A 14,121-nucleotide genomic window follows, 5' to 3' on the forward strand; every position below is an offset into this window, starting at 1 on the left:
TCTACTAATAAAAGTTTAAATCAATCAAACCGGTCCGCGGACGTCGACCCAAATGTCATGAAAAAGCGACAAGCGTCATAATTCTATGCCAAAATAGACGGTCACAAAAAGAAAAATAGTTGACAAATGAGCAGAAAGCAGGCAAAAACATATTTTAAAACTCACGCCACGGTCCCGCCATTCCAGGCTATTCGGAGCAGACGTCTAAGTTATTATGCTCCACTAACTGCGGGTGACAACAATTATTGCCCCTCTTCATTCGTAATCTCTCTAATTAGGTTAAGAAAATGTTGACACCGGTTGAACAAAGTATTGAAATTGCCACTAATGCGCATACTTGCCAACCCTCCCGATTTTCCCGGGAGACTCCCGAATTTCAGTGCCCCTCCCGAAAATCTCCCAGGGCAACCATTCTCCCGAATTTCCACCCGGACAACAATATTGGGGGCGTGCCTTAAAGACACTGTCTTTAGCGTCCTCTACAACCTGTCGTCACGTTCGCTTTTCCTCCATTCAAACAGTGTGCCGATCCAGTCACATAATATATGCAGTTTTTACACACACGAGTGACTGCAAGGCATACTTGGTCAACAGCCATACAGGTCACATTGAGGGTGGCCGTATAAACAACTTTAACACTGTTACAAATATGCGCCACACTCTGAACCCACACCAAACAAGAAGGACAAACACATTTCGGGAGAACATCCGCACCGTAACACAACATAAACACAACAGAACAAATACCCAGAACCCCTTGCAGCACTAACTCTTCCGGGACGCTACAATATACACCCCCGCTACCACCAAACCCCCCCCCCCATCTCCTGATTTCGGAGATCTCAAGGTTGGCAAGTATGCAAATGCGCCAAGATTGAGACCAATTTACTTCCGTAAACACAATGCAGCGCGTGTCGTCATGATGTCATTTGCACATGCGGGCTAGTTAAGGGGCGCATGCGGTTCACATTAGAAATAATTATTTTGGTTATGTGAACTACATAAAAAGCGCAGATTTTACGAAAATTAGGCTTTATACCCTACAGCGTGGCCGTATCTTTGTTTCATACACTTTCTAGCCTTCTACATGCAGATTTAGGAAAATGCTGGTTACGTGCAAAAGGGGCAATGAAGAGCATTTAGGAAGACTCTTGTGCCTTACTTCCACTTCTGCATTATTTCTTTATTTTTCTTGCTATTTGACAAGAAGTCAAATTAAGCCCAGAAGACAAAATAAAAACCAGTGTTTACTAGTACAACTTCTGTACAAATGACCAGTGATACACACCAGTACAGGTTACAATATACCAACATGAGTAGATTTACGCAACAATAAAGAGGAAAAAAATAAATGGTTTATTTTACATCTTTTTAAACCCTACTATATTGCCCAGGTGCGGATTGGCTGGCTAATCGTGGGAATAGAACCTGGGTCAAATCACTTGATTTATTCTGGTGCTGTGCAAATAATGCTCTCCTCCATACCTGTATGTCACGCCCCACACACACTTTTGCTAGCACACAAACACACACGTGCCGTTTGTGTTTTCAGTTCAATATGTGCAAGATGAAATTCCAGTTAAAGCGGCTCAGTGTTCCTGTCCAGTCACTTTGTGACATCAGTGGTGTGCGTGTGTGTGGGTCGGTGAAAAGAGGAGATGATGTCATCGTAAAACTGATGACAGCCTCCTTTCTCCATGTTGGGAAGAAAACACAGACCCTCATGATCCACCATCCTCCTCCTCCTCCTCCTTAGTGCTGCTGGGATAGAATATGTTGTCATTTTCCAGTAAGAAGACTGTGTGATTGTTCACAAGGACACAAAAAAGGTGAATTGTTCACATTTAGAGTCTTAGCAACCTGCTTAGAAAGGATGTGAGCGAGGAAGACAACAGGAAGAGTAGTGACAATGAAGGAAAATGAAAAGGCAAAGTCCTTCGGTATCATTGTGTGTAGTTTCTGTTGCTATAAATAAAACCCGTCGTGACGGGGGAAGAGACAGAGACAGAGAAAGAGAGATAGATAGAGATAGATAGATAGATAGAGAGAGAGAGAGAAAGAGAGAGAGAGAGAGAGAGATGAGGGGAGACGTGAATGTTTCTCTGTCAGGACTGCTAGTGGACATGCTGGAGTCCCTCCTTGTCGTGCGGAAGTGATGCAGCTGATAAGAGTCATGTTCTCATGGCTTGGCTTACTGACGCCACCAGTTTGGACACAAAGCACAGCAATGGCAAAGTTCTCAGTCATGGCCATCATCACTTTATCCTCGCTTCCTCCTCAGTCGAGTCCATAGAGAGCAAAGCTGCCAAATCCCTGATTCAGGAACTGTTTTTGCTCGGTTCTTTTTTTTTTTTTTTTTCAAAGTCACAGTGGTGCAGAGTTAAATGAAGGGATCAGCTCAGATCAGTCCTCCAAGAAGGCTCACTTAAGGAAGTAGAGTGATCCACCGAGTCCATGACCAGCACCTGTGTGTGGGACCCCTCAGATGTGAGGTTAATGTGGGCGGGGCTGGGACATAATCTTCAGCCGGGATTGGTCGATGACATCCAGCAGATTCTTAGCGTCCACAGCAAGGGCGTGGGCTGCAGTTAACATCTGTTTTTTATAGTCCTGCTGAAGACTGGACATAATACATACAAGAAAAACACACATTAGCTGCAGTAGGATGATAAGATTTTTACAACACCTTACTTACAGTGGAACCTTGAATGACAAACTCTCATTGTACAAACTTTTTGATTTACAAACCACCCACCAAATCAAAATATTTGTGTGCTTTTTAGCCATTTTACAGTATTTTACTAGTTTTGCTAGCTCAATATGAGTCCGAATAAAGAAATGGACAAGGGATGTTAGGTTTGAAACATTCAGGAAGTATCCAGAGCATTGTCGCCCCTCCCCCTTTCTTCCGCTGCGCACCAAAACGATTAACCGACAAAGTAAAGTGGATCACATTTTTTATTCATAATCATTGCAGTCATCTGGCTGTAAAAGTTAAGGAATTTTGTGTTTTCAAACTGGGGGTACACCACAAGGCTAGTGGCAGTGTGCGTGTGTTAGCAGGGCTGCTGCATACGAGGAGGACAGTTCAGCGAGTTGTTGTTTTAACTTTGATATTGAATAGACAGTTGATTATTATTAGTTGTTATGTTTGTTTGATATACAGTACTGTATAGCGCTTAATATTGTGTTCAAAGTGTACAAGCTTTTACTAAAAAAGCTGGAACCCATTATTCATATTTACATAGTTTTGTATGGAGAAAAACAAATAATAAATATAACTAACAAATAATAATAATAAATAATATTTATTATAATATTAACAAATACTATTTACAAACCCTGCTCAAGAACCAATTCAGTTCGTAAATAGAGGTTCATTGTACATGCAAATTACATAATAAGTATACAACAGTTGGATTTGGTCAACATCATTAACATTTCTGCAGACGTGAAATTATTATGTACACGTTTTTAGCAACATTTATTACTACAACATCATAAGACTATTACGGGCAACAGAATCAGAAGTCGGCAATAATATCCAAATACAAGATAGTAAAGCATACAGTCAAATGTACAGCATAACGTCAATGCAAGATGGACACGTCTAAGCATTAGTCTAGACATTCAACTTTTCTTACAATCTAAGCTTATTTAGTGTCAAAAACATAAACATTTTTTGGGCGTCACTACTACTCGCATTTTTTTTGCTTTTTGCTGGTGGGCTCGGGATGTAACCTCCACAATTAGCGGGACTAGTTTACTGTATATGTACTGTATAAACAGATTTGACTTTTGTAAAATTGTACCCTTCGGAGAGTGAAGTATTAATTTAAATGATAAAAAAAATAAGAATGAAGTCATAATCCAAGAAAAAAAATTATGTAGTGTGTTAAATTACAAAAAACATTTTTAGATTTTGATTTGATTAAAGTAATACTACATGATAATGAGCATAAATAATCACAACACACAGACTGTTGCGGATGTTGTTACACTTAAAGGCCTACTGAAACCCACTACTACCGACCACGCAGTCTGATAGTTTATACATCAATGATGAAATCTTAACATTGCAACACATGCCAATACGGCCGGGTTATCTTACTAAAGTGCAATTTTAAATTTCCCGCGGAATATCCTGCTGAAAACGTCTCGGTATGATGACGCCTGCGCGTGACGTCACGGATTGTAGAGGACATTTTGGGACAGCATTGTGGCCAGCTATTAAGTCGTCTGTTTTCATCGCAAAATTCCACAGTATTCTGGACATCTGTGTTGGTGAATCTTTTGCAATTTGTTCAATGAACAATGGAGACAGCAAAGAAGAAAGCTGTAGGTGGGAAGCGGTGTATTAGAACTGGGACAACAGTGACTCTTACCAGGAGGACTTTGAGTTGGATACGCAGACGCGGTACCGTGAGTAGGTACGCAGCTGCGGCTTCCAAACATTTGATCGCTTGCCCGTACGTGCGTGCTGCTATGTGCATGTCACGTACGTAACTTTGGGGACTTTGGGGAAATATATGTGCTGTATGAACTTTGGGGAGGTGAACGGTACTTTGGGCTGTGGGATTGAGTGTGTTGTGCGGGTGTTTGATTTGTATTGGCGGGTTATATGGACGGGAGGGGGAGGTGTTTTTTATGCGGGATTAATTTGTGGCATGCCCTCTAGTCCTTCACTCTCACTTTCCTCATCCACAAATCTTTCATCCTCGCTCAAATTAATGGGGAAATCGTCGCTTTCTCGGTCCGAATCGCTCTCGCTGCTGGTGGCCATGATTGTAAACAATGTGCAGATGTGAGGAGCTCCACAACCGGTGACGTCACGCGCATATCGTCTGCTACTTCCGGTACAGGCAAGGCTTTTTTTATCAGCGACCAAAAGTTGCGAGCTTTATCGTCGATGTTCTCTACTAAATCCTTTCAGCAAAAATATGGCAATATCGCAAAATGATCAAGTATGACACATAGAATGGACCTGCTATCCCCATTTAAATAAGAAAATCGCATTTCAGTAGGCCTTTAAAATGTAATTTAAGTTTAATTATAAACCATCATAATATACCAATAATATACTAATAAAATAGTACATTTTCTTGTTAAAATAAAAATTGTATTGACTACTATTATATCGATGAGTCCTGTCAAATGATTATTTTTTTTTAGATCAGATAATACAAACTTTTGGATCGTGATTAATCATGACTAATCGCAGTAAATTACTTGCTTAATTTAAAGTAGTTTCATGAAGAAAAACACAATTTTACTGTCAGAATTTCATACACAAACATCTTTAAAATGCTTTCCTAAGTAAACGTACTTTATTTGCTCGAAACCTGGTAACAGTTTTTCCTAAAGTCCCTGACCATGTAACAACCTATGGTTCAATTTAAGGATCGTGTGCGATCAAATTAAATTGGGTGATTAGTCAACGTTTATACATGAATAATGTGATCATTTTTTGTGATTAATCTCATGCATTAACTTTTTAAATTAGACAGCCCTAGTCTTCATACTTAACATAACATGATCATTTTGTTCTTTTTCAGTGTATCGCAACGACACACTAGTCGCCGGTAAAGCAAACGTTTCATCACTATGAAGACCTACCTGGTCATCACATACTGTTGAGCTAACTTCATTTTCCCAATCAGCTCTGCCAAGTCAGAGTTCAAAAGCTTTTGCGCCATCTCAATCTGCCAAAAATATGAGAATTTTTTAAAAATTATTCTCACCACTAGCCATATAACATTGACAGAGACATTGTGTGTATGTACTGCATGTGCTAAGAGTGAGTGTCACCTCTCTGTGTGTGCTGGCAGGAAGTTGCGGTAGCGTCTCATCCACGGTGGCCAACAAAGTCCTCAATGCGAGGCCCACATCCTAAAAAAAAAACAGGATGATTGCCACCAAAGTAATGAGAACAATACAAAGAACTTGGGATGTTCCGACCAGACTTTTTTGCCACCAAATCAGATCATCAATAGGTGAGATCAGCCGATGCCAATACCGATCCCGATCACATGTATTATAAATCAAATATATTATAAATGCATCAATGTAATGTATTATATTTTTTCCAATTTATTTATGGTAAGTGCAACACAGTATTGAAACTAGTTCCTTATTCTGTTTTATAAAAATATCGATTTAATCACTCTAGTATTGATCATTAAATGATACTACCCTTGGTATAGACATCACCAATTTATGGAACAATCTGCCCTCCTCCTACATGTCATGTACTGACTGTGACAATGCTGACAACAGTTGTTGTTATGAAATCCTCTCTCTCGACTCTTTTTAATCAACTTGTTCATTTCCTGTTGATAACTCCTTACTTTCTGCTGTAATGCGGTTCCATTTAGATTTTTTAAACTTTACTAAGCACTTATTTTTTGTTGTTGTTGAAAGCTACCTTAGCAGCAAGCTTAGCATGCCTGCTCCTGGCTTGCTCTCGGTGTGTAATAATTTCAGCTTCGTCCTCCAGTGACAATGGTACTTAAAGGAGCCATGTACTGTACAATAATTTCATGTCAAGTCATCATTAAATGGCCCTGATATGTCAAAAGACATGATTAAATCATGTTCACCTCTATAACTGATAACAGTAGTTCAGACGGGATATGATCATTTCAAAATTAGATTTACAGCCTCAAAATGTTGTTATTGTTTTCATTTTGATGTCCTGCCCTCCACCATTTGACCAATTTCAAAGTCTGTGAGTGTGTCACATCCAGGTTGCCAGTTACGCAAAGCCATCTTCAGTTCAGTTTCAGTTTATTTCGAACATGCATACAATACAATGTAATGTGTCACACAATTCCAGTTGTTTCATTACAGCACGTCTGAAAAGGACTAGGAAAAAGCAGAGCTTTTTTAATCCTACCCCTTTTCATACCGTAGCAATTTTATCCAATTTCCTTGTTCTCTGTAACAGAACAGTGAACAAATAAATAATAAATAAATATTTTACCATAGTAAGCAAATAAATATTAAATACAAAAATAATATTTGTCTCAATAAAAAAAAAAAAAAAGGGAAAAAAAAGGCTTCAAGATGTTCATCATAATTCTTGTTCTGATTAATGCCATTGATGTTGAGATGTTGGCTCTGTATCCGTATTGGTTGTCTGTGAGTGTTTTGTTTTTATTTATGAATTTGTCTAATCTATTGTTAAACAGTTTTTCAATGATTTTAGAAAATTGTGGAAGTAGAGAAACAAGTCTGTAGTTTGTAAACTGGTGTTTATCTCCAGTCTTATAAATCAGTACGATTTTTGCTATTTTCATTTTATCTGGGAATTTGCCTGTTTGAAATGATAGGTTGCTGATATATGTTAAAGGTTCTGAAATCTCTTCAATAACCTTTTTTTATCGTTTTCATATCAATTTCGTTGCAATCAGTTGAGGTATTGGATTTGCCTTTTTTCACAATATTGGTTATTTCCTCTTTTGTCACTCCGAGGAACATAGAGTTGGGGTTTCTATCTATGGTGTCATTCAAGTCCTCAACTGACTCAGGATCTGGAATCTTTTCCTCCAGATTTGGTCCAATGTTCACAAAGTACTTATTGAAGCTTTCAACTACTTCGTTCGTATTGTCATTTTTTACATTTCCATCAAAGAAGTATTTAGGATAGTCCTTTTTAGCACCATTTTTAATAATGCTATTTAGGATGCCTCATGTTGCTCTCATATTGTTTTTGTTCTGGTGCAATAATTGACTTTAATATTCGTAGAATGCCAGTTAGCTTTTTCTTATACGTTTTGTACTTGTTTTCTGCTTCTGTAGATCTTTGTGTTATAAATGTTCTATATAGTGTATTCTTCTTTTTGCAAGCATTTCTCAGTACATTTGCCATCCATGGTTGATTATTTTTCTTTTGCTTCTTACTAAGTTGTTTCAATGGACAGTGTTTGTCGTAAAGCATCTCGAAGGTATTAAAAAAAATACCATATTCATCATCTACATCATTTTTACTGTAGACATTGTCCCAACTCTGTTTTCCCAGATCATTTTTGAGAACTGTCATACTTTGTTCTGTACATATACTTCGACAAAATTTTTTGTCACCCATGTTCCTCTTCTTGTAGTTTCCGTCATAGATTATGAAAACTGGCAGATGATCACTGATGTTGGATATTAGCAGGCCACTTGTGGTATTGTTATCAAAATCCTTACTAAAAATATTATCAATAATTGTGGCGCTGTGTCCTGAGATTCTGCTTGGCCTTGTGATTTTAGGATATAAACTCAGGCTATACATTGTGTGAATAAAGTCATCTATGGGCTTTTGTTTGTTATGGTTCAAGAGGTCAATGTTGAAGTCTTCACATACGAAGGTTATTTTTTGACTGATTTCAGTAAAAGTTGCTCTAATCCAGTTCTCAAATGTATCAATGCTTGACTTGACGGTTATCTATATATACAACTGATCAGTATGTTTTTGCTTTTTTCTTGACATATTAAACTTGAAGTTAAAGTTAAAGTACCAATGATTGTCACACACACACTAGGTGTGGTGACATTTGTCCTCTGCATTTGACCCATCCCCTTGTTCACCCCCTGGGAGGTGAGGGGAGCAGTGAGCAACAGCGGTGGCCGCGCCTGGGAATCATTTTGGTAATTTAACCCCCAATTCCAACCCTTAATGCTGAGTGCCAAGCAGGGAGGTAATGGGTCCCATTTTTATAGTCGTTGGTATGACTCAGCCGGGGTTTTGAACTCACAACCTACCGATCTCAGGGCGGACACTCTAACCACCAGGCCACTGAGCAGGTATTTCAATGGTAATACATTATAAGATATTATCAATAGCTAGTGACATATTCTTTACCACTTTGTAGTTTAGGTTCTTCATCACGTACATAGCTACTCCCCCTCCGTTCTTGTTGATTCTGTTGATATAATTTAGTTCATATCCTTCTAGGTCAAAATCCATTTCTTTTTTAGCATCCATCCATGTTTTTTGAGATAGCCATCATTTTGAAGGGTTCGTTAAATTGCTCCAAAAAATGCTTCACATTGTTGTAGTTAGCATACAAACATCTGCTGTTCAAATGAATAATCGACAGTTTGTTGTCTATTTTAATGTATCCGTTATATTGTTCGTCTGAATAATAAAAACAATTATTCCTTGTGTGAAAGAAAACATTTGTATCTGGATCTATATCCTTATCTAATTCCAGACTATTGTAATCTATGCTGCTGAAGGTTTTCAGTTCCATACTTTCCTGTTCTCAATCATTTGTGTTGCTCTCTGAATGTCTATAAGTGTAGATGAATGTGCACCTTAGTGAAGATCATCTTGTTCAGTAATCCCTTGGAGCGTTGTAATTTTGTAGTCCAATGTCAATGTTTGTTTTCCGTCAGACTCCATTATTGTTGGTGTTGTAGTTGCCGGGCGTTCTGATATTCGTCAAAATCCTTGATGTCATTGACAACCAGGACTCTTGCTTCTGGGCCCCCATTCAGCTTTATGTAGATTTTGCAGTTGGCGCTCCAAGTTCCCTGAATTTTCCCTTGTTTACTCCAGTCACGTGCTTTCTTGGCGATTTCAGCATTGCGTTTAGTGAGCTGCTCGTATTCATGCACACATTTGTGCCCTTCAGCTTTTTTCCTTGTGTCAGCAATGCCATTTTGGATTTCCTGTTGGCGAGCTTAAGGATGGTGACTGGCTTGGTATTGTTGCCTCTTCTGTTCAGTGGAATGCACACATCAATGGTGTTAATATCGACATCAATTCCCTTTGATTGCAGAAAGTTGACCACTAGTTGCTCCGTTGAAGCAGCGTCCATGTTATCTGGTTCTCTTCTGTTGTCAACTGCTCTTGCATAGGATCGAGGATTGATGCGTAGCCCTGCAATGATGATGTCATTCTGTCGTGTAAATGATCCATTTCCTCTTTGATGTTTTCCACAACAGTGATATTCCCCAGATTGGTGACAATCCAATTCCCCAGATTGTCTCTCCACAACACTGCTATTGTCCCAATGGGTGTTATTTTGTTCTTTGGCATGTAACAACGATGCATTCTCCTCGTTCAGCTTCTCCACCTGCTGTTCTAATGCATTCACCCGTTCTTTGAACATATTAAATTCCTCTTTTCTAACATATTCTTTTCTGTCTTTGATTATCTGTTCTTGGATATCGGCAACGTCTTTTTGTATACCGCCGTTTGCCTGTTCCTCGAGAGTGTTGACCCTGTTTTGTAGAGCTAGTCCTAACTCTTTCAAGTCTGGTTCCCCCCCGATAACGGTGTATTCACCCGTTGACGGCTTCTTGTCGTGCTCATGGTTGCTCAGCGGCGAAGTGAAGCCGTTGGTGTTTCTGGCTTCTGCTGCGGCTCTATAGTGTGTGTTTTTTTTTGTTTTTGTTTTTTCCCCACGTGATTATGCACCAGCCAGTGCTGTGTCCGCCTTTATTGTTGATCACTTATGTGGTCCGAAGCTTTTAAAATATGTCCAACTCCTTCGCTTTTGTTGTTCAGCTAGCTACTGCCACTGGTAAAGTTACTAAACATGTCAGACCTTAGTAAATCTAAAAGGCCTTGTTACGAGTCTCAATTTATTCCTGACAAAGCCAGGAACAAAACGAGGATTTGTATCGGGGATGCCTTTGAAAGATGGAGACGATTGAAGGCGGATAATTTTTTTTTCATCTGACGCCAAACTTGCTCATTTCCTCCTTGATAGGTAAGTAAGGCATTTAGGTTTTCTTATTACTTGTAATAAATGGAAATGGATATTTCGTATGTAAACTATATTGTCCAATACAGTCTATGATCTTGTCTAACAAAGCAAGTATGTTCGTGCAACGAATTCTTAGTGTGAGGGTGCTTTGCTCCTACTTTAATGCTTAGCATGCTAGCCCGGTCAATGACACATCGACATAGAGGCTAACGGGGGAAATATATGCCTGGTAGCTTTTATGTCATCGAACTGACAGGGCAAAATATATTTTCGACAAATAAAACCTATGTGGATATGGGTAGTGTCAGTGCCTATTTCGTTCTCAATATGCTGATACACTGAGGAAATGGTTTCCAACATTAGCACGGCTGTCGTGGCAATGTGAAAAGTGTGGAAACAGCCAAATCACATGATAAAAGAATTCCTCATTCGTGTTTGCATATTGTGGACTCCATGTACAAAGCTATATGGCAATATGAAACGTTTGAAACAGTAGCCTATAGGCATACCTTGGTAAAATGTCTCCTCTTTAGTTTTGGGCGTACATTAAGTTGCTAAGCATGCTCTACTTATTTTCACCAGTATAACCATTGCTAGCGTTGGTTGTAGTTGGTTTTAGTCTTTGTTTTGTGATAGTACTGACAATAACCAAATGATTGCCATTTGTTGTGATATTGTACGCAGGCATGACGCACTTCTTCCTGAAAATAGCCTAATTTATGTGTAAAATGTGTTGTTTAGAGATTTGTTATTGAAAAAACGCTTGTCTATTCAGCTATTATGGTCCCAGCCCCTCAACCTTTTAGTAAGAGGCAGTGGGAGTTTGAGATTCCTTGGAGTAGCCCATTCGATGGAGCTAGATTCGGCTGTGTCTCTGGCAACCTCAGTCAGGGAGAGGGTGAGGGGACTACAGAATTTTGACCGTGATTGCAGTACCATTTCTGCCCAGATTTTTACATATGGCTCCTTTAAAATCAGAGATCGACAGGGCCGACTGTCATTTTGATGCATGTCAGTCTATTTATTTTATTTTTTTAAATCTTCTTTTCGGTATCTGCTTTTTTAAAATTTATTTACAACTACAACATATCTAGAACTACATCAGCTGATACAATATATAAGCATGTCGAGGGGGGCGTGGTCTGCGGGCCTGCCGCAGAGCGGGGTGTGTAAGGACCGGCCTCGGAGCACAGCTGGCAGGTGATTGGATTACCCAGCTGGGACTGATCATCCAATCACCTGCCATGCTAATCAGCAGCAGCCGCGCCGACACAAAACGATGGAGTTGGAGTTGAGCAGACGCACGCACACACAAGAAAGACTGAAAAGTTGTGGAGCAGAGTGCTGTCCTGGCGTGTGCATACCACAATAAAAGATTGTTCAACCCAGAGTCCCGGGCTTCCGAGAAGGTCTATTGCGGGGAAACCTCCACAAAGCAATACCAGTATGTAGTATTAAAAAATTTGAGAAGTTGATGGGAATAACCACTGCGCCAAGCACCAGCCCGTTTGCACTGCATGACGAAAGTTCCCTTTTTTATTCATTTAAGAATAAACTGTACTCTCATTATCAATAATTCTCAAATATGTTTTGATATAATCTGACAGGACATTTATTTGAGTTTTTGTGGGAATTATTCACGGCTGTTTGTTGACATATACTAGTAATGTTTAAATAAGTTTTACTGCAAATTAATATTTGCTCCAAATATCGATTATTGGCCTCTTTGACTACCAATAATCATATCGGTTGATCTCTACTTAAGATACTAAAAAATGCACTTTATTTCCCGCAATGGAGGTAATGATTATTAACACAGGGGAGCAGCTCAGCAATGTGTATGGAGACACATAATTATATCCTAGCTTGTCATCCGGGTGACTCAAAATAAATACAGTGTCAGCCAGAGGGTATCAATGTTCGTGATCGGCATTGAAAGGCATTAGTCAGCAATGGCGATGACGTACTTTTTTATTAAATTGGGCCGATATTGATCGGTACATCTCGACAAAGAAGATTTAAAAACTGACCTTGACCATGGGAACATACTCCTCTGGAGGAGCTGGCTGAATCTTGCTGGACATCTCGATCACAGCTTTCACCAATCCCGTTACGTTCTCGTACACCTTGTCATTGGAGCGGTCCAGATTGGCGGTGGGTGGGGGGCTGATCTCTTGGGGCTGCAGCTAAGTGACAATCCAGATAACAGTGATGAGACGTTCAGTATAGAAATACATAAACAAATAAATCAATAGTGTAGCTTTAGCACTAAAAATACTAAACTAGACTAGAAAACTATGAGGGTAAAACTATGGGATGGAAATTAAAATCAATACAGTGCAAATCTCTGCCAAGACTGAACAATATGACTTTCTGACTTGTCTGATTGAAAAATGATGACCGGAGAGTAGGGATGATGTTTGATAAGAAATTATCGAGTTCGAGCCCGTTATCGAATCCTCTTATCGAACCGATTCCTTATAGATTCTCTTATCGGTTCCAGATAGGTTGTTGTATATGGAGAAAAACACAATATTTGGTTTAACAAAAGCTCACTTTTATTTTATAAGAAAAAAATATAATATATAAATATTGACTGTTACACCCCTAAAAAAAAAAAAAAATATATATATATATATATTGACTGTTGTTACCCAAAGTATATTAAGTGGGATTTTTCAGTAAAACAAATATATACAGTAACACAAAAACAACCTGTCTCTGTGATCACTATAGGTGTATAAATGATAATATAGTGTTAAATAAAATCAGTCCCTTGGGCACAAAACGGAAAATAATACAGCTCTCCAAAAAGTGCACTTCTGCTGCTATTGGAACATACTAACTACACACACTATGACACTAAGAACACCACAGTCATCAATCAACAATTCTTCTTTCTTTACATGAGAGCGAAGCCTGGCAATAATTGCATATTGCCTGTTCTACCCTCACTATACGTGTTGAGGTTAAACAGCTTGGCAGACAGCTAACAAACAATCCAAGACGTCTAATAAAGTTCCAAAGCAGATTAATCCATTTAGGCTTTTTATTGTTGTTGATCTTGCTTTGTCTTTTCCTATCTTTACTTTTGTCTTGCACTGGACTGTTATCTATTTTTCTTTAACTGAAATACACACAATGACAAATGTATAAGCTATGTGATTCAATTAACATACTGAAATGTAATACACAATATGTAAATATTAGCTTCACACAAATATACAGTACTATCATCAAGCAAATACTTCTGAGTGTTTAAACTATTTTGATCGTGGAAATACACGACTGGCAGCCATTTTAAGTCCTCAAAACATCCATTGAAACAGTGCACAAAAATCGTTTTTCAATAGACATCTTACTATCAAATTGAAACACTTTCCACCTAATATTGAGTTATATAAACAAGTTAAACAGTTTA

The 14,121-nt window shown here is 38.7% G+C and overlaps 1 protein-coding gene across 17 annotated transcripts in view; it reads right to left on the reverse strand.

Annotated features, from left to right (window-relative positions):
- Window positions 1-1,096: 1,096 nt before the first annotated feature.
- Window positions 1,097-14,121, reverse strand: part of LOC133660156 (focal adhesion kinase 1-like) — a 104,261-nt gene continuing 91,236 nt past the window's right edge. For 6 of the 17 annotated variants that reach the window (XM_062063350.1, XM_062063349.1, XM_062063363.1 and 3 more), the window contains 4 exons: window positions 12,731-12,886; window positions 5,809-5,889; window positions 5,617-5,702; window positions 1,099-2,620 (listed from right to left, as the gene is read on the reverse strand). In XM_062063350.1, the coding sequence (XP_061919334.1) occupies window positions 2,494-2,620; window positions 5,617-5,702; window positions 5,809-5,889; window positions 12,731-12,886 (450 nt within the window). In that variant the 3' untranslated portion in view covers window positions 1,099-2,493. Of the gene's footprint in view, window positions 2,621-5,616; window positions 5,703-5,808; window positions 5,890-12,730; window positions 12,887-14,121 lie in introns of all 17 variants that reach the window. The other 11 variants (XM_062063365.1, XM_062063364.1, XM_062063358.1 and 8 more) reach the window with 3 other exon arrangements.

The sequence above is a fragment of the Entelurus aequoreus genome, linkage group LG11 (assembly GCF_033978785.1).
Source record: "Entelurus aequoreus isolate RoL-2023_Sb linkage group LG11, RoL_Eaeq_v1.1, whole genome shotgun sequence".
NCBI lineage: Eukaryota > Metazoa > Chordata > Actinopteri > Syngnathiformes > Syngnathidae > Entelurus > Entelurus aequoreus.